The sequence below is a fragment of the Marmota flaviventris genome, chromosome 4 (genome assembly GCF_047511675.1).
Source record: "Marmota flaviventris isolate mMarFla1 chromosome 4, mMarFla1.hap1, whole genome shotgun sequence".
Lineage (NCBI taxonomy): Eukaryota > Metazoa > Chordata > Mammalia > Rodentia > Sciuridae > Marmota > Marmota flaviventris.
Window position 1 is genome coordinate 11064060 of NC_092501.1, and position 25269 is coordinate 11089328.

General features: G+C 41.8%; 1 protein-coding gene across 3 annotated transcripts in view; it reads left to right on the forward strand.

The window, feature by feature from the left end:
* The first annotated feature begins 1648 nt into the window (after positions 1-1648).
* Mcmbp (minichromosome maintenance complex binding protein) overlaps positions 1649-25269 on the forward strand; it is a 39123-nt gene continuing 15502 nt past the window's right edge. For 2 of the 3 annotated variants that reach the window (XM_027930204.2, XM_027930205.2), the window contains exons 1-7: positions 1651-1965; positions 13562-13647; positions 14182-14322; positions 14416-14457; positions 17740-17841; positions 21954-22098; positions 24063-24214. In XM_027930204.2, the coding sequence (XP_027786005.1) occupies positions 1908-1965; positions 13562-13647; positions 14182-14322; positions 14416-14457; positions 17740-17841; positions 21954-22098; positions 24063-24214 (726 nt within the window). In that variant the 5' untranslated portion in view covers positions 1651-1907. Of the gene's footprint in view, positions 1966-13561; positions 13648-14181; positions 14323-14415; positions 14458-17739; positions 17842-21953; positions 22099-24062; positions 24215-25269 lie in introns of all 3 variants that reach the window. The other variant, XM_027930206.2, reaches the window with a different exon arrangement.

Genomic DNA, 25269 nt, shown 5'->3' on the forward strand with positions numbered 1-25269 from the left:
CTAAAAACAGGACATAAAGTTCCAAAGGTGTCCCTCCCGCTATCTACCAAAGACAAAGGTTAATCACCAAAGACACCTTTAGACTCTTACCAAGCCAGAGATGGTAAGAGACATAGCAAAGTTCACTAGCTGAACTGTGTCTACCTTTAGTCTCCTGAATTTTTGCTTTCCCAGTTTGTCACCTTTGGAAACCTAAAACTGTTTTCCTCTGTCCTTCTCCACTTCTCTATTTTTTTTTTTTTGACAAAGATGCTATAAAAGGCTAATTCTAAACCCTTCCTAAGTTACTCTTCTCCAAGTTTCCCCCATATATACATGAGATATACAGTTGATCTGCTTTTCTCTTGGTGTATGCTTTGTTAAGGGGTCCCACTGGAGAACAGGAAAAGTTTTTCTCCTCCCCTACACCCCAAAGGAGGACTTCAGGCTCCAAAGGCTGATTCAGTGTGCTTGTTTTTGAGGTGCTGGGGAGGGATCCGGTGCCTGTTGCAAGCTCCACCAAGTGAGCTTCTGCCCTGCGAAGTGGGGTCAGTTCTCCAGCTCCCCACTTTATTGACTCCATTCGGATCGTGCACCCTTTCCCAGCTGAAAGAATGCTGTGAGGAGATCTATTTTCTTTTTTTTTTTTGGGGGGGGGGGCGGGTACCAGGGATTGAACTCAGGGACCCTCGACCACTGCACCACATCCCCAGCACTATTTTGTATTTTATTTAGAGACAGAGTCTCACTGAGCTGCTAAGTGCCTCGCGGTTGCTGGGGCTGGCTTTTAACTCTTGATCTTCCTGACTCAGCCTCCCGAGCAGCTGGGGTTACAGGCATGAGAACACCTGGCTTTCTGAGATGCATTCCTGGCCTCAGTGGCACCACTGAGCTTGTCCCACGTCTCCTCAGCAAAGGGTGACCGCGGGGCTTCACTGGCACGCCTTGGTGGCCCGCGGGCGTCTAGGCCCGGGAGACACGGGGTGCTCCCCGCCGCTCCGGGTTCCGCGCCAGGGCTGGGCCTCTACCAGGAGCCGGTCCGTCGGCCTCGGGGCCTGGGACGGCAGCCAGGGCGCCTGGGGGGTCTTAGAAGTGCAAGCTTCCCTCAGACGGCTCTGCGGCTGGGGAGTCTTTACTTAGGGGTTCGGAGCCGGCGCGCGGGTGTCCGCCAGTAGTGGCAGCCACAGCAGAGGCTGGGCCGCAAGTTCGAGGCCAGCCCTGACCATCTCAAAATGTAAAAAGGGCCGAGGATGCAGCTCAGCGGTACGGCGCCCCAAGTTCAGTCCCCAGTCCCCCCACCCCGACGCCCCAACAGGATTTAGGGCACAGCGTCAAAGAAAAGCGTTGCCATCAGCAAAAAAGAAAAAATAATAATAAGCAGGAAAAGGAGCTGGGCTGACATCTAAGGCTCCTCCATCCCTAACTTTTCCCAGAGCTGACTCTGAGGACTCCTGGTCTCCGCCTTTCTAGCCCCCGCGCAAGGACGCGTACTCAGTTCGCGAGCGGACTCCGGGAGGCCCGGGCACGCCCGCTCGAGTGACACGCGGCGCCTTCCGTTGCCCGTCTCCAAGATGGCGGCGGCCCCGCCCCGGGGGAGCCGGCCCGCCCTCCTGCCCGTGCGCGGGGCCGCGCCGCGCGCCCCCGCCGCCCCTCCCGCGCGAGCTCCACCCAGGTCGCAGGCAGCGCGGTCGGCGGCGCCTGTTTCCCGCCATTGTGCGAAGTGGAGGCTGGGGGTCCTCGCGCTGCACCTGCAGGTCGCCAGCGGCTCCTCCGCAGCCGCTGCTCTCGGAGGCCGGGTGGCCCGCGCCCCGCCGTGCGTGGGAGGGCGCGGGCGAGGAGCGCCGAGCCCCTGACGAGGAGCTGGGCGCCGGCCGCTCGGCCCGCGGAGAGTCGCCGCCCGCGCCGCGCCGGCCCCGGCCCTCGGCGAGATGCCCTGCGGGGAGGACTGGCTCAGCCACCCGCTCGGGATCGTGCAGGGCTTCTTCGGTGAGTGGCGCGCCGGGGGCGGGCCGGGCGGGTCGCTGAGTTCGCCGGGGCGGGCCAGCCGCGCGGTCCCCACGAGGGACCCCGGAGCGCGCGTGCGGCCCCTGGCCTGGCCGGGACAGCCCTCTCCGGGCCGCGGCTGCAGGTGCCTCCCACCTGCCCGGCTCGCCGCGCGGGCGGGGAAGCGCGGCCGCCAGCACTTGAGGTGATTGACGGCCTGGCTCCCGCTCGGGGCCCAGCCCCGAGTGCCGCCGACTCGGGGAGGTCCTCGGGCCCGGGGAGGGCCCGCGGAGCTGTGGCGAAGGAAGCCACCCTGCCTGTGCGAGCCTCGCAGGATGTTTCAAAACTTCCGGTGTGTCGGGGAGTGCGGCCGCCTGGCACCGAACTTGACGCTCACCTCTGGGTTACACCAGCCTCTCCTCCAGAGATCAGATTTAATGTTGTAGCTTCATTTTTCTGTTCAGATGACTTTACAACCCGTCTGGTCTTGTATGTGCTCCCGGGCCAGAGCTAGCAAGCAATGTTGAACTTCTTCCGTGAGTTTTTTACATAGAATGAGCTGAGAATGCTGCAGGCGAGCTCAGTAAATTTTAGTTGCGATTGCTGTTGCTACTTTTCAGCGAAGGTTACAGGAAGAAAAATGTAGATCCATTTCTCGTTGGCTGGGCCCTTTGATCCCCACCCCCTTCCCTAGCGTCTTTGCATTTAGGAATGGTGGATTCACAGTCAACCCGAAATCGCTGCTATATAGCAATACCTGATTCGTTTGTAGTTGATTTAGAGTTGGAGGGCCCTTGCCTATGTGAAACATGAGAAGGACTAGGGGTAGAGCTAGTATACTTAACATAGACAATGCTCTAGGTTGAATAGATGCATCGTGGGAAAGTAAGACTACTAAGAAACTTAGTAGTCTCCTAACTGATGACATAAAATGTATTTCTTATAGGAGGGCTCTTAGTGCTCATCGGCAACTTTATTCATATTATCTGTAATTCTAACTAGTGTATGGTTTCTGAGACTGAAACCAAAGGCGGCAAATCCGAAGACTGCCTGGATAGACATCCAAATTATAGCCAGTGAACACTGACAACCAGATAAGAAATTAAAAACTGTATGTTAAAAGAAAACATGGAGAAGAGGTATATCTCAGTGGTAGATCATATGCCTACTATTCCAAGGCCTGGGTTCAGTCCCCATCAACTTGACACACAAAAGTCAGAATCACTATGTAGTTGGCCAGGGTTCTTTGAAAAGGGGATCTACATTCCTTCACTAAAACCTAGTAATTGAGCCAGGCTTGGTGATGCACAACTGTAATCCCAGCTACTTAGGAGACTGAGGCAGGAGGATTGCAAGTTCCAAACCAACCTAGACAACGTAGGGAGACCCTCAAGGATAAATAAAATGAAAAGGGCTGGGCTGTAGCTCAGTGGTAAAGCACTTGCCTAGCATGCATGAAGCCCTGGGTTCAATCCCTAGTACTGAAATAAATAAATTCTAGTGATTGATATTAATAATAATGATTATTGGAACCACTAATTGGTGTCCAGAATAATGGCTCCAAAATGTTAAGTGAAGATTCACAGTATTGGTTTAAGGGTATAGATGCATAGCTAGATTTTAGAGAAAATCCTTCTACAGTGAAAAGGTTTAATGCTTACAGCATTAAGTTCAAGATTCTGATATTAGAAAATTCATTTATGAGAAATACCCTGGTCTTGGTGAATTAATAAGATGATTTTAAATTTGACACAGATTTGAATGTATTTGTGTCAGATTTTTGTTCCCTAAGTGTGTGATCCTAAGCACATTTGATCATGGTGCAGAAAGAATACAATTTAGTAATGAAATACTGGGTGTACAGTATTTTATAAATTTGATGGATTGTTGTGGGAATGTAAACTTGGTGTTTCCCCAGAATGTCTCATTCCAGTCATGGTGGTTTTGTTGCTTCTGCTGCTGCAGTACTGGGGTTTGAACCCAGTACCACTAAGCTACATTCCCAGCCCTTTTTATTTTTTGTTTTTGTTTAGCTAAATTGCCTTAAACTTGGAATCTTCCCGTTTCAGCCTCCAGAGTAGCTGGTATTACTAGAATTATAGTTGTGTGCCACTTTGTCTGGTTTGCTTGTTTTGGGTACTGGATAATGAACCCAGGGGTACTTTACCACTAGCCACATCCTCACTCCTTTTTTATATTAGAGACTGGGTCTCGCTAAGTTGCTTAAGGCCTCAATAAATTGTTGAGGCTGACTTTGGGGAGGGGCAGGGATATACCAGGGATTGAACTCAGGGCATTCACTTGACCACTGAGCCTCATGCCCAGCCCTATTTTGTATTTTATTAAGACAGGGTCTCACTGAGTTGCTTAGTATACCTCACTTTTGCTGAGGCTGGCTTTAACTCTCCATCCTCCTTGCTCAGCCTCCTGAGCCACTAGAATTACAGGCGTGTCCTTCACACCTGGCTTGAAGCTGACTTTGAACTAGAAATCCTCCTGCCTCAGCCTCTTGAGCCGCTAGAATTATCGGCGTGTGCCACTGCACCCAGCTTCTTGTTCTTGTTGAACACAAACTTAACATCATTTTCACTAAGCTTATCCAGCAATTCATGCAATTTACTCAAACTTATTTTCTTTTTGTAGATGTTCTTCAGTGGGTCCTCCAAATTAGTCTTCTAATTTGTGCCAGTTGCTTTTATAGGTTTGTTGCATAGATGTCATCCTTGGAATTCCACCACCCCATCTTTGTATTCATGAACTCATTCTGTTCTTCTTGGATCTCATATCTTCCTCTTCAGTGGATTCTTCTTTTAGATTTTAAAATATTCTTTTAAAAGTTGATGTGAGGGGCTGAGGTTGTAGCTGAGTGGTAGAGTGCTTGCCTTGCATGTGTGAGGCACTGGGTTCGATTCTCAGCACTGCATATAAACAAATAAATAAATAAAGGTCCATCAATAACTAATAAAATATTTTTAAAAAAAAACATTGTGTGTGAGAAGTGGGTTGGGGCCATAGGTCAGTGGTAGCACCACTTGCCTAGCACACGAGAGGGTTCAATCCTCAGCACCACATAAATAAATAAACAAACAAACAAATAAATAAAAGCTATTTTTTAAAAAAGTTGATGTGAGAAGAGAACAAGAGGCACCTTACATATTGATAAAAGCCAATTCATCAGTAACATGTAGAGCTTAAAACAGCATGAAAATTGGCAGAAGTGAATGAAGAGATGGGCAAACCTGCAGTCACAGTTGGAAATTTTACTACTCTTCTCTCAGTTCTTGAGAGACCCAGCAGATAGAGAATCAACAAGGATGTAGAATTGCAGACCATCAGCCAAGATCTGCTTGACACCTGTCCATCTAATGACACCATAATGCAAGTCCAGTTAAAGTGTACTTGGAACCAGGTTCATCGAGATAATTTATATCTTGAATCATAAGCCAAATATCAGAAAAGTCCCGAAAGAGTAAGTCACAAAGTGTGCTCTCCTGCAGTATGAAAGTAGATTGGCAGTCAGTAATAGAAGGTAAAAGGAAAATTCAAACTTGTAGAATTAACACTTCTAAACAATCCATGAATCTAAAAGAAGTCTCTAGGGAAATTGTTAAGTATCATAAACTAAACAAAATGAAATCATGACAAATCAAAATATGTAAGCACAGCCAAAGAGGGTTTAGAGGCATTATATGTGTTAATTGGTAGAGAACAGTCTCATCGATAATTTAAGCTCCCACATATGAAACCAGAAATGGGCTAAAGTAAACTCAAATCAGACAAGGGAAAGGAAATAATAGAGCAGAAATCGAGAATTGACAACAGAAGAAAATGAATGAAACCTAAAATTACTTATTCTTTCTTTTTTTTTCTTATGAAATTTGTTAGTCACTTTTTTCTTATGAAACCAAAAGTTCTATATTTCTTTTCTTTTTTTTTTTTTTTTTTTTTTGTCTGAGGACCGAACTCAGGGCCTTTCATGTGCTAGGCAAGTGAAATTTTAGCTGAGCTAAATCCCCAACCCACCGTTTCTTTCTTTCTTTTTTTTTTTTTTTTTTGGTACTGGGGATTGAACTCAGGGGCACTAGACCACCTCGTCACATCCCCAGCCCTGTTTTGAATTTTATTGAGAGGGTCTCACTGATTTGCTTAGCGCCTCACTGTTGCTGAGGCTGGCTTTGAACTTAAGATCTTCCTGTCTCAGCCTCCTGAGCTGCTGGGGTTGCAGGCATGTGCCACCACACCCGGCCCCCCATTTTTTTAATATTTATTTTTTATTTATTTTTTAGTTATAGGTAGACACAATATTTTATGTGATGCTGAGGATCAAACCCAGTGCCTCATACATCCTAGGGTAGTGCTCTATCTCTGAGCCACAACCCCAGCAATGCCCCCACCAATTAATTTTTTTTTTTTTAAGAGAGAAGAGAGAAAAATAATTTTTTAATATTTATTTTTCAGTTTTCGGTACACACAACATCTTTATTTTTATGTGGTGCTGAGGATGGAACCCAGCGCCCCGCGCATGCCAGACAAGTGCGTTACCGCTTGAGCCACATCCCCAGCCCAGCAATTACTTTTTAATGTCAGTAAAAATGATAAACCTCTAGCCAGACTGGCAAAGGAAGAGGAGGACAAATTACGAATATCAGGAAAGAAACTAATAGAAACATCTGAATTGATGTGAATTCAGCAACATAAATGGACCAGTTGTTTAGACATCACTGTATTAGCTTCCTGTTTCTGCTATAATAGCTTAAAACACTATGGATGCAGTTCTAGAGACCAGAAACCTGACATGGGACCCACCCAGATAAACTAAGGTTGTCAGCCAGACATGTGTCCCTGTATGGAGCTCTAGGGGAGAATTGGTCTCCTTGTCTTGTTGCATCTTCTAGAGTCTGCCTGCATTTCATGGCCTATGGTCCTTTCTGTCTTCAAAGTCAGTTGAGTTTTTAAGTTTTAATGTTCTGACTTCCTCTTCCGTTTCCTCCTACATTTCAGAACCTTTGTGATTGCATCAAACCCACCAAGATAATCCTGTTAATAAGAGAGCTGATTAATTTTGATTCCATTGGCTACTATCAACTTGGATCTGGAATGTCCCCCAAAGTTTATATGTTGAAAGCATTGACCCCAATACTTTTAGGGGTCAAATACATTTAATACATTAATCATGAGTTCTGACATCATTAGATGGATTTCCACTGTGAGCTGAGTGAATTAATGGGAGGTGGGACCTAGTTGGAGGAAGTAGGTAGACTGCAGTGCCCTGGAAGAGTTTATCTTCTCCCTGGCCTGCCTGCCTTCCCCTCTCTCCTGCTCTCTCCCTCTTTCCTGCTCTCTCCCTCTCCCTCCCTCACTGCCATGAGCTGACAGCCCTTCCTCCATGATGTTCTGCCTTACCTCAAACCCAAAGCCTTGAAACCAGCTGACCATGGACTGAGTCCTCTGAAACGGTGACCTTCTTCCTCTTAGTTGTTCTTGTTAGAGATTTTGGTCAAGGTAACAAAAAGCCGATTGACACAGCTACACTCAGTTCCCTTTCCATGTAACAGGTATTCACAGGTTCTGGGGAGCAGGACTTGAACATCTTTGGCAGCCAAACCAAGTCTCCGTCTGCCACGACCACAAACTATCCAGACTCACTCTGATGAAGTGGAGGAGCATCCCATCAGCCCCTCTAGAACTTCTGCTATGCTTTCTATGAATTTGCCTAGTGTAGTTACCTCATGAAGTGGAATCATATTTGTCCTTTTTTCTGGTTTATTCCACTTAGCATATTATTTGCAAGGTTCATGCCTATTGCCATATTTTTTTTTTTTTTTTTTTAGTTATAGATGGACACGATATTTTGTTTACTTATTTTTTTATGTGGTGCTGAGAATCGAACCCAGTGCCTCACATGTGTGAGGCAAGGCTCTGCCATTGAGCCACAACCCCAGCCTTCTAATTGTTATTTAACAAAGATACAAAAGATAACAGAGGATATCCTTTTCAACAAAGATAGTTAGACATTTATATGCAAAAAAAATATAAATCATAACCCAAACCTGTGTCTTATATAAAACTTAACCTCAAAAGAGAACAGAAGGGCTGGAGATGTGGCTCAAGCAGTAGCGCGCTCGCCTGGCATGCATGCGGCCTGGGTTCGATCCTCGGCACCACATAAAACAAAGATGTTCTATGCGCCAAAAATTAAAAGAAAATAAATATTAAAATTCTCTCTCTCTCTAAAAAAAAAAAAAAGAGAACAGAAAGAAGACCTTCGAGTCCTCAGTTATGGTTGTGAGTTCATATGTGACACTGGAGGCACAGTGCATTAAACATCTGATAAATAGGCCTCATCAAAACAAAAAACTTGTGCTCTGCAAAAAATACTTATTGAGACTAGAAGAATGAAAAGATAAGCAGTACACTGGGAGAATATATTTGAAAAGCATATATCAGATAAAGGACTTGTATCCAGAATATAAAAGAAAAACACAGTGGTAATTAGCCCAGTTTAAGAAGAAGCCAGAGATTGAAGTAGACTTACATAGTTATTCATCAGAGAGGACATAGAGTGGCCTGAAAGAGCTCAGCATCAGCAGCCATGAGGGAAATTCACATTTAAATCATGATGAGATACTACCCACCTGTTAGAGCACCTAAAATTTAGACAAAAACATGCATGTAAATCCCAGCTACTCAGGAGGCTGAGTCAGGAGGATTGTAAATTTGAAGCTCTCCTGGGTAATTTGGTAAGACTCTGTCTCCAAATTAAAAATAAAAAGGATTGGGGGTGTAGTTCCATAGTTAAATGTTCCTGGGTTCTATTTCCACTACCATAAAAATTAGAGTGCTTGCCTCGCATGCACAATGCCCTGGATTCAATTCCCAGCAACACACACACACACAAATAGTGATAATACTAAGTATTGGCAAGGATACAAACAACTGTATATATTGCTGTTAAGAATGCAGCATGGCGCAGCCACCCTGGAAACGGAACAGAATCTTAGTCACTTACCAAGTACTCAGCTGTGCCTTCTCTAGATATCACCCTAGAAAAATGAAGTTCTCTGCACAAATGTTTATAATTGTTCATCATGAACAAACCTGGAGACAGTCTGAATGTTCTTCAGCAGGTGTGTGGCTACACAGCAGCTGTATAGAAGAGTACAACTCAGCAATGAAGAATGAGCCATTGATGTTTGCCTGTGTGCTGGGGTACCCACACCACCTATGCTTGAGCCATTAGAAGGTCCTGTGGGCTTAGGTATTTGCACTCATGCTTACAGTGGATTATAGTAGTGAAGTCGGTACCACACAGCTTGCCAGGATTGCAACCCCAGTGACTAAACCTTACTCGTGGAATTGTACTGACTTGGTCTACCCCCAGGCCATTACCAGGCTCTGGTCCGGTAACCCTAGGTCCAAGGGTGAGGTAACCTCTGTTGCCTCCCTGGAAAAGAGGGTTCTGTGTCCCTAAAAGGGAGGGGGATGGGTGCTAGTATTGCAAAACTATATATTTTCCCTGATTTGTGTTTGTATCAGTGTTACCTCCTCTGACTCCAGCAGCTCACTTGTCCCAGGTCCTTGCCAGACAGGAGGGATATAAAGGTTGTCTGTGAAAAGAGAATTTGTGGTTGGCTTTGGAAACTTCTTGAATATACTTGACCTCATCTGTCTTTTGTCCTTATTTTTTTTTTTTTCTCTTCTAGGCACTTAGTGCTGCAGGTGCTTGACTTTCTGGTGCTGCCCATCCTTGTCCTCTTGAGTACCATTACGGTTTCTTCCCTTGGAGTGCTCTGCGTCCTGAATGCCATTCCTTTCTACAGCAGCTTGTTTTAGCTCTTTGCATCTTTCAGGGTTTAGCGCTGTTTGTTGTTTTTTTTTTTTTTGGTACTGGGGATTGAACTCAGGGGCACTCAACCACTGAGCCACATCCCCAGCCCAGTTTTATGTTTTATTAGAGACAGGGTCTCACTGAGTTGCTTAGCACCTCACCATTGCTGAGGCTGGCTTTGAACTCGCCATCCTCCTGCCTCAGCCTTCTGAGCTCCTGGGATTACAGGTGCTCCACTGTGCCTGGCCAGAAACATTTTGTATACAGAAATATTCACATGCCTCAGCCTCCTGAACCGCTGGGATTGCATGTGTGGGCCACCGGGCTGGCCAGGGTGTAGTTCTTTGAGAAGCCTTGTCTGAGATGGTTTTTTTTGGGTTTCTTTTTTTGTGTGTGGTGCTAGGGATTGAACCCAGGGCCTTGTGCATGCAAAGCAAGCACTCTACCAGTGGAGCTATATCCCTAGCCCCTGAGATGTTTTGATAGTTTTGCTTCTTTGCTTTTAGCCCTTCTCTCTATAGCTTATCTTGGCTGTAAGTTCCTTCAGCTGTATCCTCATACCTGGCTGAGTGCTGGACGTAGTAGGATTAAGTAGTTGACAGTTATTATTACATTCAATACTTTTTGGAATTATTTGTTCCCTTAATTGTCTGCAGTACCATATACCTGTTTTGTTTTTGTGGTACTGGGGATCGAACCCAGGGACAGTGCATTCTACCTCTGAGCTACATCGCCAGCCTTTTTCATTTTTTAGATTTTTTTTTTTTTTTTTTTTTGTGGAGGCGGGTTACTGGGGATTGAACCCGGGGCACTTTACCACTAAGCTACATCCCCAGCCCTTTTCATTTTTTAGATTTGGGGTGGGGGGGGGATTACTCAGGAGCACTTTACCACTGAGCCATCGCCCCAACCCTTTTATTTCTACTTCGAGACAGAGTCTCACTAAGTTGCTTAGGACCTCACTTAGTTGCTGAGGCTAGCTTTGAACTTGCAATCCTCCTGCTTCAGCCTCCTGAGTCGCTGGGATTATAAGCATGTGCCACCATGCCTGGCAGCACCATATGCTTATAAGCTGGCCATTACTTGAGAGAATTGTATTTTTACACATGCAAGTTGCTTAAGTAACCTGCTGCTCCCGACTCATTCCTTATGCTGCTTCCCCACCTGCTTCTTACACAAATGCAGTCGTGGCCTTGCGTAGGTCTTTTCTTCTCCCTTTCCTCCTCTTGTTTTGTTGTCAGCAGCAGCAGCAGCATTATTTTGAAACAGGGTCTCACTATGTTGCCTGGACTGGTCTCAAGCTCAACGTAAAGTGATCTTCTCACCTCAGGCACCTGAGTAGCTGGCACAACAGGCTTGAACTACCTTTCCCAGCCCACAAGTCATTTCTTCATTTTTTTCTTATTTTTGCTGTGCTGCAGATCAAACCCAGGGCCTCGTTCATGTGCAAGTGCTCTGCCACTGACTACACTCTCAGCCCTTGAGGACTTTTTAAAATGAATTTCTAGGTCCCACCCTAAGAGTGCTGATTAGTAGGACTGGGGTAGCTACAAAGCCTGCATTTCTCACAAGTACTCAGGTGATGCTAAGGATGCTGTTCAGGAGACCCACTTGGGGGCCCACTGTATTAGAGTTCAAGTGCCTGCTTCCACTTCTTTTTCAGAGCTGGTCTTTGCCCAGTTAAATATAAGTGTTTGGGAATCCCACTGAAGCATGGTGTTTGCAGGATTCATTGAATGTTTCAAACGGAATCAGCTTCATGACAGGTTCCTTTACTCCACTCTTCTGTAGCACTTGGGTGATAAATGTAAGTGGTGGGAGGATTGGCCAGCTCTGTAGTTTGGTGGATTTAGTTAACATAAATCTGTATTCTTTGCAGGCGCCATAGTGCCCTTATTCCCAGAGACTCTGGAGGCTGAGGCAGGAGGATGGCAAATTGAAGGCTAACCTCAGCAATTTAGTGAAACCCTGTCTCAAAAAGAGCTGGCTATGTAGCTCAATGGTAAATCACCCCTGAGTTCAATCCCCAGGACCACCAAAAAGAATAAAAATAAAAAATTTGTATTTTGTGAATAACTCACTCTTCAGTCTTCACCACTTCCTGTAAGGGCCTTCTGCAGTTACTTATTAGTTGTAAGGGGAAAATGATAACTATATAGTGGAAAAGTTGGCTGTCACTCTGGGTGATCAAAATTAATACCAGCAGTTGCAAAGGTTGTCTCTCGAGATGTCATACTTTTAGAAAGATACTTCTGCAGTAGTATAATTGGTGTCCAAGGACAGAATGACAAATTTAAAGATCTTAATTGGCTTTATTTTTAATTCTGCAACTAGGCAACACTTCATGCGATATGATAGAGTATGCATTTCAGTGGACTAAGAAGACATTGGTTTTGTAGCCAAAGAAAGGCTGAAGAAAGTAAAAACAACAAAATACAGATGGGTCATTTCCAAGTTACCTTCCTCGACATTTGGGGATAGAGAAGCAGAACAATAGAAAACTGGTTAACATTGTTAGGTTGCTTTAGGTTACTTGTTTTATGTAGGAATTAAAGAAGAAGGTACTTGGTTATCCTGCCAACTAACTTGCTTGGGACATTTAGCTATCACCTCTTACTTCCTCTTGGTTTCTTGGAAGGTCAGATAAACAGCTTAGCTTTGTTTTGATGATGTGGAACTTTGGCATGGGTGACTCCATTTTGGTTTTCAGTCTGTTGTAGGAGCCTAGTCGAAAGCAGTGACTTCCTAGAATTTTTAACATTGATCATTCTTTCTTTTTTTTAAAAAAATATTTTTATTAGTTGTTCATGGACCTTTATTTACTCATTTATATGCGGTGCTGAGAATCAAACACAGTTCTCGCACATGCTAGACTCTGCCACTGAGCCACAGTCCCAGCCCACCTTGATCATTCTTAATTGGAATCTAATCACAAGGAAACACCAGATATATCTAAATGAGAAATCATTTTTTATTTAAAGGGCCTATATTCTTAAATATCAGTGTCATAAGACCAAAAGATTAAAGAATTTACAAATTTAAAGGAGATTTGAGAGACATAATAGCTAAATGCAAGAGATGATTCTAGCTGGGTCCTGGGTTGAAGGGGGAACTGCTATAAAGGATATTATTGGGTTAAATTGGAATGTGGATTGGTTGGTTAGATAAAGTATCAATTTTGAATTTCCTGAACTTTACAACAGAACTGTGGTTATATAAAATAACCTAGAAAACACATACTGAAATATTTAGAGATTAGAAAATCTTTGATGGGTGCAACTTAATGGGTTAAAAAAAAATATGAGAGAAATGATAAAGTCACTGGAGCAAGGTTGCAGGTGTTCTGTGTATTGTTCATGACACTTGTAAGGTTTTTTTCTTTTTTTTATACTGTAAGTTTAAAATTTTTCCTAAATAATAAATTTGTAAAACCAAATACCCTCTGCTCTTCATTTCAGTGTAATTATAAAGTTTTTTTTTTTAATTTACATAAAAATATTTGAAACACAGAATGGTGTACAAATAATGGTTCACTTTGCCTGGGTCTGCTGGTACCTGGTTTTGTAGGTGTTGGCTGGGGCGTGAGGAGACCAGCACCCGCTGATAGCTTCTGAGGGCCATGTGAGTGCTTCAGATGCACTGAAGTCAATCTTTACCAGGGGAGCAGATTTTAGTTGTTTTCAGCGGGGTGGGCTACCTTGTGATGCACCTGAATATGGTCTGTTTTCATATATTGTACCTTTAGCTTTGAAAACTGTATTTCTCTTTCAGCTCAAAATGGAGTTAGTCCTGACTGGGAGAAGAAAGTTATTGAATATTTTAAAGAAAAACTGAAGGAAAATAATGCTCCTAAATGGGTAAGCTTATTGCTGTTTGGGGGAAGAGAGGATTGGGCAGGCTTCAGTTTATCACAGTGGAAGCCGTAATTCACCTGTAATTTAAAAACATAATGGTCTCTTTTGCAAGCTAATTTGGGGAATTAAATACATTGTGCCTCTAGGTGGCAGTAGCTGACTGTTACTTCCTAGGACAATCTGATTGTAAGGGCATTTATTATTACCTTTGTTTTATTACCGTCAATTCAAAAGAATCGGCATGTGTGAGTTTTAAGAGGACAACTCATCCAACTAAATGCCTTTCTGTTAACTGAAACATGTTCAGAAGGACAAGCAGCCTTTACATTATGGTCAAGTGTTACCATGCAAACTTGCAAGAACTTGGAAAGTTCTCTCATCCAGAGTTATGTTGTGTTGACCATTGAGATCATTTAACATCTTGATAGGGCTTGACTGTGTGCATGTGACAATTTGTGTCTGGGTTTTGTGTGTATATGTGTTTAATGATTTATTGTCAGGATATTTTGTTGATTGACTTGATTGTTTTTTTTTAAGGTACCCTCATTGAATGAAGTTCCCCTTCATTATCTGAAACCTAACAGTTTTGTGAAATTTCGTTGCATGATTCAGGATATGTTTGACCCTGAGTTTTACATGGGAGTTTATGAGACGGTTAACCAAAACACAAAAGCACGTGTAGGTATTGCTTTTTTTGTAAAACTTTATACTTAGGAATTGTGGTATGAACTATATTAATATAATACTGTTATCCTTTGTTTTGGGCCATAGGTTCTTCATTTTGGAAAATACAGAGATATAGCAGAATGTGGGGTATGTATCCTTAAGAGATATAACATTTTTTAATAAGAACTTTTTCCCTGAACAGAGAATTCATTATTCCTTTGGTCAGTCTTTAGTTTATTTGACTTGTATATAAATAAGTTCTAAAAAAATCACATGAAAGCCCTGTGAGGTTGCACATACCAGCTATTCAGAAGACAGGCCAGCCTAGGTAACTTGCAGAACCCAGTCTTGAAATAAAAAAGGCTGGGGGTGTGGCTCAATGATAGAGTGTTCCTGGGCTCAATCCCTAATGCCACCTCAAAAAAAAATTGTGTGAAAATTTTGGGGGGGGGGGGGCTTCGTTTTTCTGATGATCATCATCTTTGTTATCTTTTTCCCCCCTCTTTCTTTCTTTTAAAGATCTCTTACAAGATAGATTTTTGGGGGTGAGGTGGGTACTGGGGATTGAACCATTCAGGGGCACTTGACCACTGAGCCACACCCCTAGCCCTATTTTGTATTTAGAGACAGGGTCTCACTGAGTTGCTTATAGCACCTTGCTTTTTCACCGAGGCTGGCTTTGAACTTGCGATCTTCTTGTCTCGGACTCCAGAGCCACTGGGATAACAGGCGTGCACCACTGCACCCAGCAAAAGAGAGCATATTTTAAATAACAAAATTCTTTTTTATGCCCAGTATCTATATATTTAGTTAAAAGGTTACTGATCATGATACTTTTTTTTTTTTAAATGAAAGTGAAAGATTAGGTTTTGCACTTGCTCAGTTAAATATAATTATCCTCTTTTGCTGGGAGAAAAAAATACTTTTTGTTTCCATACACTTTTTTCAATTATTCTTATTTATTTTTTTAAATTTATTTTTGCAGTGCTAGCGATGAAACCCAGGGGCGCTCTACTACTAAGCCTCACCTCCAGTCTTTTTTTTTTTTTCCTAAATTTTGAGACCGTATCTAAGTTGCCCAGGCTTGCTTCAAATTTATGATCCTCCTGCCTCAATCTCCCTGGTAGCTGGATTTACAGGAATGAGTGACCATGCCCACTTAGCTGTTTACTATTATTTATTTATTTTTGTGCTGGGGATTAAACCTAGCACCTGGCTCATGGTAAGCCCATGGTCTACTGTTGAGCTGCACCCTCAGCTTAAAAATAGCATTGTTTTGGGGTTTGGTTTGTTTTGTTTTTAGTAAACTTAAACTTTTCATTGGAAAGAGGTAATAGAAGCTCTGACATCACTAATGGGGAGAAGAAAGCAGAATATTGGTTGTAATTGTAACGGTTTTGAAGTAGAAATTCACTAGAAAGCCAGTTAAAGTGGGGGCCATGGGAAATCTGCAATTTCTTTGTTTCTTTCCATTGACTTTTTATTATTATTTTAGTTGTGTATTTTTTACTTATTTATATGTGGTGCTAGATTCAAACCCCTACACCCCCCAGTGCCTCACACATGCTAGGCAAGCACACTACCACTGAGCTATAGCCCTAGCCCTGCATTGCTTTTTAAATACAGAATTGAGTTAAATGTCATTCTGACACCTGTTCAGCATGCCTGGCACAGCTGGGAAGGTTTTAAATTTATTTCACATTTAATAGTGAAAAAGATGATTGGTAGCATGTCAAAATAAATGTCTCCCATAATTTGCTGTATGCGTTTTTATATGTTTCTGTTGCAACCCAGACTTTTGATTGTCAACTATTAAAAAGAAAACAAGGATCACAGGTGGGGATTTAGTGGTTTTCCTGATGTGGTTTTCTTGCTATCGTTATTATTAGTGTCTGTCTTTTAAATATTCTAAGTGACAGTATTGGGGGATTGACCAGGCAGGTGCCTCTGTAGGAAGTTGAGACCTCTGGAGTTACCTATGTTCTAGGTCTGCTTTATAGACCCAAAATCTTAGTTTTAGATTTAGAAAAGGACTTTTCCATTCCAGGTATCTAACTGTTACTTATCCAGACTTCAAGAGATGTTTTTTTGATTATTGATGGATTGAATGATTGGTAGGTACTGAGGATTAAACCCAGGGGCACTTTATTTTATTTATTTTTATGTGGTGTTTAGGATCAAACCCAGTACCTACACATAACTAGGAAGTGCTCTACCTCTGGGCCACACCCCTAGTCCCCCTTTTTACTTTTTATTTTGACTCAGCCTCCCAAGTCACTAGGATTACAGGTGTGTGCCACCATGCCCAGCAAGAGATTGATTTTAAAACACTAATAGCAGGGGCTGGGGATTAGCTCAGTTGGTAGAGTGCTTCCCTCACATTTATCAAGGCCCTGGGTTCAATCCCCAGCAACACACACACACCCCAAAAAATAAAAAACAAAAACCCTAATAATACCAACCTCAGGGGCTAAGGATGTGGCTCAGCGGTAGAGCACTTGCCCAGCACGTATGAGACCCTGGGTTCGATCCTCTGTACCACATAAAAATAAATAAAATAAAGGTATTATGTCCAACTACAACTAAAAAATAAAAAAAAATATTAAAATAATAATAATACCAACCTCAGTAGAATTTGTTTCTGATGGATGCCAGTTCAGTGGGCAGATGTGACAGAATAGCCCTAATTTGGAAGATTACCACAAAAAAATTATATTAAGCAGAAATACAACTTCCAACAATTATTTGTAGTTATTTGAACTCATTTGAAAGATGGGTTTGTTTAATCTCAAACATGATGAACTTCAGGCCTCCCAGTATCTTATCTTTTAGTGTTTCCAAATGTAAAACTCATGCCAAGTCTAAGGGGTCAACTTTATCGATGCTTACCGAATCCTGAGCTTAAGAAGTCCTAACACATGAGACTGGTAAATTAACACACAATTTTCCCCCAGTACATGGTGGTGTGATGTAGCTCAGTAATCCTGGCATCTGGAAATGGGCTGAAGGCCCATTGAGGCTGTGCCTCTGTGATGCTGCCACATGCTCAGAGGGTTGTTTATGCTCTGCATTTTTCTTTTTCCACACCCAGGATCCAAGGATCTTGTGCATGCTAAGCACGTTTTCTAACACTGAACTGCACCCCCAGCCCCTGCTTTGTCTTTGAAAGGATTACAAAGGATTAATTTTGTAATCTGAGGGACTATGTTATGGATATGAGGGAGGTGGTGGATTGATTATTGCATTTGAAATGAGTATTAGCTTCCTTTTTAAAAAAGAGAAAAAATGGTAGTTTTGAATTAGTTGCTTATTGATTAACTTTTATGGTAACAGTTACTGTGGTTATTATTGTATAACAAATAATATGAAAACATTGCTAATTTTTAAAAAATTTTGTTATTTGTAAAAATACTTTTGTGTATATCACAGCCTCAACAAGAACTTGATTTAAACTCTCCACGATCTACAACTTTGGAAAGACAGACTTTTTACTGTGTTCCAGTACCTGGGGAATCTACGTGGGTAAAAGAAATATCCTTTACCTGAACCATATGCACTGAATGGTTCCTAAATATTTCTTTAAATAAAAAGAATATGATTCAGGTTTCTAGTCTTTTTACTAGCTAGCTGGGTGGGGTGGGGGGCGGGGGACGACAAAAAAACACTTTTACTGATTATTTACAAAGTGTGGCTTTATTTTACTAACATAAAACAACCTAGTATTTATCACTGAGAAATTCTAAAATTACAAATACATTCCTATAATGAAATACTGTTAAAAAGGTGGAGGTAGATTTATAAGTACTGAAAAAATACCATGATAATTAGGTTAAAAATAGTTTCAAATTAGAGTTCTCCTTTTCTTTTAAAAAAAATATTATTTTTTAGTTATAGCTGGACACAATTCCTTTATATTTTTATTTATTTTTATGTGGTGCTGGGAATTGAACCCAGGGCATTGTGCGTTCGAGGCAAGCACTCTACCAACTCAGCCATATCCCCAGCCCCAACATTTTGGTTCTTTTGAGAGGAGATCGTGAAAACCTAAGTCTCCTTTTTATTTATGATTTTTTTTAATTTATTTTTTTTGCACTGATGGGGATCAAGCCTAGGGCCTTCCGCTTGCCCCTCAAGCACTGAGCATCTTCATCTCCTTTGCTTTCCTTATAATGTCTGTGGGATATCCAGCATTGGTCTCTTTCATTCTCAGGAATGTAAGCTTGATGTAATTATCTGGCAGTACTGGGGATTCAACCCTGAACATTCTGCCTCTGAGCTACATCTCCAGCTCTTTTTACTTTGCAGTGGGGCTTTGCTAAATGGCTATGTCTGGCCTCAAACTTTTGATCCTCCTACCTCAGCCTCACAAAGTAGCTGGGATTGCAGGCATGTGCCATTGCACCTGGCCTTTTCTCTTTTACTGTTTTTGATACTGGGGATTGAACTCGGAGGCACTCGACCACTGAGCCACATCCCCAGTTCTTTTTTGCAATTTATTTAGAGACAGGGTCTCATTGAGTTGCTTTGTGCCTTGCTTTTTGCTGAGGCTGGCTTTGAGCTCAGGATCCTCGTGTCTCAGTCTTCAGCTGCTGGGATCACAAGTGTGCGCCACCATGCCCTGCTCTCTTTTCCTTGATTAGTTTTGCTAGGGGTTTCTTAAACAACCAACTCTTTTGTTTTGACTGTTTTCTGTTTCATTGATTTCTACTTGTAGTCCCTTCCTTTTGGTTTTGCTGCAAATTTTGTCTTAGCTTCTTAAAGTAGAATTTGGGGAAATATAAAAATCAGATCATTGATTTTTAGATTTCCCCAAATTAGCAATTACAGCAGTAAACTTATCTAGTCACTGCTTTGGTTGCATCCCATGAATTTTGATTTGTCATTTTTATTGTCATTCAGTTCAGAATGTTTTCTGACTTCTCTGTGATTTCTCCTACCGTCTTTGACCCATTGACAGTGTGTCTGTCCACATTGTCCCCTCCCATCCTTTGTTTTATCATGTCTTTCCTTTGTACTTAAATAAAGAACCCATAATATGTTACTGTTCTTGCCTTAAGCAGTTGTTAGCTGGTTGTGATGGTGCACACCTATAAGCCCAGCCACTTTGGAGGCTGAGGCAGGGGAATTACAACTTAGTGAGACCCTGTCTCAAAATAAAATTAGAAGGACTGGGCTGTAGCTTAGTATTAAAATGTACCTGGGTTCAGTCTTCAGAGCCAAACCAAACCACACAAAACAGAACAAAAAAGCAGTCATCTTCTACAAAAATTGAGAAAATACATCTTTTATTTGTGAACACATTACCATTTCCATCCCCCTCTATCTCTTTTTTTAATGTAGAATCCTTTCCCTTAGTTTTTTACCCTTCTTTTTCTTAGAACAGATATGTTCATGGTGAATTTTTTTCAGTTCCTATTCAACTGAAAAAGTCTTTATTTCAGCTTCATTGTTGGAGCATATTGTCACCCGATATAGAGTTCTTGACTGACGTGCATTTCCCCTCTGCAGTATCTTAATTATACTGCACCATTGTCTCTTGGCCTCGGTTATTTTCTGATGAAAGGTTAGTCATTCTTACAGCTCTCCTTGTGTGATATGTCTTTTGTTTTTCTCTGGCAGCTTCAAATATCCTCTCTGTGGTTTTCAGCACTTTAACTGTGATGTATGTGAATGTTTTATGTGTTTCTCTTGTTGAGTTTTGTTGAACTTTTTGGCTCTGTGGGTTGATACTTTTCAGAATGTTTGGGGAAGTTTTTCAGTCATCATTTCTCATAGTATTCCTTTCCCAGTCTCTCAGTGTTTCTGGAACTTGAGGCACATGATTATTTGACTCCTTGGAATCTTGTACAGGTGACTTGAGCTCTGTTCACTTTTGACCCCCCACCCTGCTTGTTTTGGGGATAACGCCCAGGCTCTTGAGTATGCTAATAAGTCCTCTGTTACTCATTCCCCTATTTGTCTGTTAAATCTTTTTCCTGTTTTTTTTTTTTTAACTGCAGTTTGGACAGTTACTATTGACTTGTGATCAAGGTCACCCACTTTTTCTCTTATATACAATCTCATGTCAAGTCCATTCAGGTTTGTTTTTCATTTCAGGTATTTTATTTTATGGTTGTAGATTTTTCAGATTGTTTTTAGTTTGTTTGATAATATTTCTCTTCTGTTTACTTTTTTTATCTACCTTTGATTTATTTTCTTATTTAGTTACTAAGGATTGAACCCAGGGGCACTGAACCACTGAGCCACATCCCCACCCCCCTTTTTTTATATTTTATTTAGAGACAGGGTCTCACTGAATTGCTTAGCACTTTCATAAGTTGCTGAGGCTATCTTTTTTTTTTTTTTTGAGAGAGAATTTTTTAATATTTATTTTTCAGTTTTCGGTGGACACAACATCTTTATTTATTTTTATGTGGTGCTGAGGATCGAACTCAGCACCCTGCGCATGCAGGCGAGTGTGTTACCGCTTGAGCCACATCCCCAGCCCATGCTGAGGCTGTCTTTGAACTTGCAATCCTCTTTCCTCAGCTTCCTGAGCCACTGGAATTACATGCACCACTGCGCCCAGCTCCTTTTTATTTTTTATTTTGTGACAAGTTCTCACTAAGTTGCTTAGGGCCTCACTGAAGCCAGCCTCAAACTTGATGTCCTCCTGCCTTGGCCTCCTGATAAGTTGCTGGTATTTCACACCTAGCCTGTCTTTAGTTTTCAAGTTGTGAGTTATAATTGTGTTGTAGTACCCTGTCTGCTAATTCTAATATCCAGGTCTTCTCTTTGTTTCTGTTAGCTGGTTTTGATCCTTCTTATAGGTCACATTTCCCTGCTTCTTCACATACATAAGGATGTCTTAGTTCTTACTGTAGGTTGTAAAGAATTCAGTCTTCTGTCTTTAAAATTCACATTTGTTTCTGACAGGGAACTTACTAGATGGCTTTGATCTTTTGAAGGCATGGTTTTGGGATTTGCTAAGTGGGCATAGAGCAGCCCTTGGTGGGTGGACACAGTTCTTACTCATGAGGTGTGCCATTTCTAGGTCTCTGAAGGTCTGAGATGTTCAGTTCAGAAAGGTCCAGTTCTAGTACTTTCAGAGTCCCCATTAATTTTTGGCCAACCAGCAGCTGTTCTCTGCAAGGCCTTGAGGAATCTTGATTCAGGATATCCGGCCAGAGGTACAGATTTTCCATCTGCACAGATTTCTGCACCTCTGTCTGCAGCTGCTTCCTGTCCAGTACTTTCTGTGAATTCTAGTTGTTTCAGTAGCCCTGAGCGATGTGCTCTATTTCTTCTGCCTGGCCAGTATTGGGCCTCCAGGCCTCTCTGCTGCAGTTAGGGAGGTGTCTCCCACGGAGAGCTCCAGAATGGGGGCTTTTCCTGTTGCACATCTCCCCATTCAAGCATTGTAGCCCATGACCCTGTTTTTCAGTGGCTGAAAACGGTTACTTCACTTACTTTGTCCAGTTTGATGGTTTTTTCCAGCGAGGGTGGGGGGCATAAGGTATACCTGTTCACTTTCATGACCCAAACTGGAAGACTAGCCTCCTTTAAAAAATATTTCATTTTTACTGAATTACCAAACCACTAATCTTTCATTAATCATATAATTTAGCATCGGTCCGTTCATGGTTCTTAACTATTCATTTAACGCCTATGTCAATGCAAACCAAGCTCGTGTCAGCCCCTCAACATCCTACACTCCCAGTCGTCATAAGAGGAGTTATGAAGATGATGAAGATATGGACCTACAGCCTCATAAACAGAAAGACCAGCATGCAGGTGCCAGACAATCAGGTAGTGTGTGCCAGGAGGCTTGCCATAGACTTTTGTTCTCTTGCAGGAGACTCATTTTCTTAATTAATTATTGTGTAACATGCTTATAGATTTAAGAGCTGGTAATGGCATGGCAACTCTGCTTCATTCACATTTGTATTATAGACAGGTTTGGATCTGGGATGAAACTCAGTGGCAAGGCCCTTGTCCAGTGTGTAGGAGAGTGGATACAGTACTCTTTGCTTAAACCATGCTTCATAATTGAGCAATTAGGCATCACTTAGTGAGAAGCAGCTGCTTTAATGTACATTTCAGAGTCTCAAGTGGTTAGCTAGAAAAGATCTTCTGTCTTTTTTCATTTTTATTTTTATCCCAACTCTTAAATATTAAGGAAGTTTAGTACTTTACCCTATTTTTTCCTATATCTGAAACTTTTTTTCCATGTTCTTTTTGGTACTTTCATTTAATTTTATAAGATTAAAAATATCAAAGGAAAAATATGAAAATTGGTAATACTAAATATTACATGAATTTGCATTGGTTTATTTCTTAAAACATGGTTACTTTTGATTAAAATAAGGAGACCAAAGTTGGCATTTTCTTAATGATTAGAGAATTCCAGAATCCCTACGTACCATTATTGATCTCAATCCCAGCTTTCATGAACAGTGGCTTTCTTTAACAAAGCAGGTAAATAGGTTTGTCTATAGGTCTCCTTTTTGTATGTTCACTTCCCTTTTGCACCTTTAATCAGTGAAAATTAAAGGGAGAAGAGAAAACAAATGAGTCTGATTGTCTGCAAAATTGGGTTTAGAGAGCAAATTTAACCATCAGGGTAAACAGATGCACTAATGAACTTCATTTAAGTTACTTTACCTTATGAACTCACGTTTGTGAATTGCATTAATGCTGACATATTTTAATGTTGTAGGTTAGAATTGTGAATGTACAAATGTGAAAGTATTCTTTATCTACCCCAGAGTTCATGCAAATTACTGGTGTATTGAAATAGTATGAGATGTGAAAGTGTAGAGCTGGGCGCACTTGTAAGAAATACCACAGAGGTCTCTTACACCCTCAGTGGGTAACATCTTGTATGGACCTTGGTCTGGTCTATCAAGCTAGTTTGGAACTCACATTTTTGCATGTGCTTATTTATGTACATCTAGTTCTGTTTGTATTACCACGTGTAGATTGTGGTTTCTGCAACAGTGGAGATACATGAGGGTTTATTACCCAGCTCTCTCCTCTTGCCTCTTAATGACCAACCCTGCCACCTCCCCACAGTTCCCTAACCCTTGGTAACCATTAATTTGCTTTCCTCCTCTACAGTTTTGGCATTATAAGAACATCATATAAATGGAATCAAGTATTATGTAAACTCTGTGGATTGGCTTTTTCCATTCAGCATGATTCCCTTAAAATCCATAAAAGTCGTTAAATGTGTCAGTAGTTTATTCCTTTTTTATTGCTGAATGGTATTCTGTGTTATGACAGGTGTCATTTTGATTCTGATTATTTATCAGCCTTAATGTGAACTATTCAGAAGTATCTTTTAATGATCTGTATATTCCCAGTAATTAGTCTGATTCTTGCATAAGGGATATTAATAAATATACGGTAAATGGATTTATTGCTGTTTGATTGTAATAGAAAAGAAGTGTGTTCTCCCAAAGAGTTCTGTTGTAAGTAGAGCGTGTATTCTTGGATCAGACGTGTCAGAGTAGCCATATTGAACATTAACTTCTTAAAGTGCTTACGTGAGATTGGGTGGGAGCAATTGATTGCCATTTTATGGTAGAAAAATTTAAAATTTCAAATCCATATTCTTGTTCTATTTTTTGGTATGTTTTTTTTAAAACATGTAGCAGCTTGAGCTTTTTGAGCTGAAGAATATCATTATCAACTTAAGAGGCACTCTGGAATGTTCTTTTTCGCCAGGAGGCTTTAGCAGTGACTAAGTGCAACGTGTTCTTTGAACTTAGGGAGTGCTGGCGGCCTTCAGTGGTGTGGAGAACCAAAGCGTTTAGAAACGGAAGCTTCCACCGGGCAGCAGCTGAGCTCCCTCAACTTCTCTTCCCCTTTTGATCTGAATTTCCCATTGCCAGGAGAGAAGGGCCCTGCCTGCCTTGTAAAGGTAATGAAGTCCTGACGGTGACCGGTGGGTTGTATGTCTCAAAATTGAAATGGAAACCTCTTGGCATTTATGTGTGTTTTGCTGCTATAATAAATGACAGTAAACCTGAGAGACCTGTGGCGACAGAAGTTTATTATTTTAGGGGTTTGGATCAGAAGTCTAATGTGTGTCTCATTGGGGTTAATTCCTTTCTTAAGGCTCTAGAGCAGCATCTGGGAGTGAGTTTGGTTTTTGCCTTATCCAGCTTCTAGAGGAGGCTGCACCCTTGGCCAGGGCCCTTTGAAGCTCCATCTTGAAGCCAGCAATAACACACCTGCCTGTTCTCAGCCACATCTCTGTCTGACCATTAGCCAGAACGTCCCCTTCTTAAGGACTTATGTGGTAGCACTGGGCCCACCCTCGTACTCCAGGGTAATCTCCCCCATGTCGAGGTCTTCAGTCACACTGGCAAGCCCCTCTTGCTCATACGGTAACATTGACAAGGACTAGGACACCAAGTCTTTGAGGGGCCATTATTATGGCTACCACAGCATTCTCAACAATCAAAAGCAAAAGTGGAACAACTTTTTAATTTATGTCTACTTCCTTCCTAGTGTTATTTTTAGTATGATATCTATTTCATTTTTGCCTTTTTTTCTTTTCATATTAAAACCCATTTCTCACGTATATTTAAAACAGAAGAAAAAACATTAAAAATTTGTTCGGTCTTGCTTATTCTGGTTTTTTGAAACTGATAGGTAAACAAGAGTTAGGAAGTTCAGAAATGATCACCGAGAATCTCCATTTGTGTTCATTGTGGCTTTAACTTAAATGGCTCTTCAGTCACAGTGCTAGGGCTAAAATTACCACATTCTCCCTAGTCCTTGCTTGCATCCTGCCTTACAATGGGAGACTTTGACAAAAGCCCCTTTCAACAGACGGTTTTGAAAGTTTGTTGTTGTGAAACATCCCGTGGCCACGCTGTGTTTTGTATTAATCCCCTAAATGTTGCATGGGTTCTGAGGAAGCCTAACACTGACCATCCTGGAGCTCCGGGTTGGTTTTTCTGCTCGCTG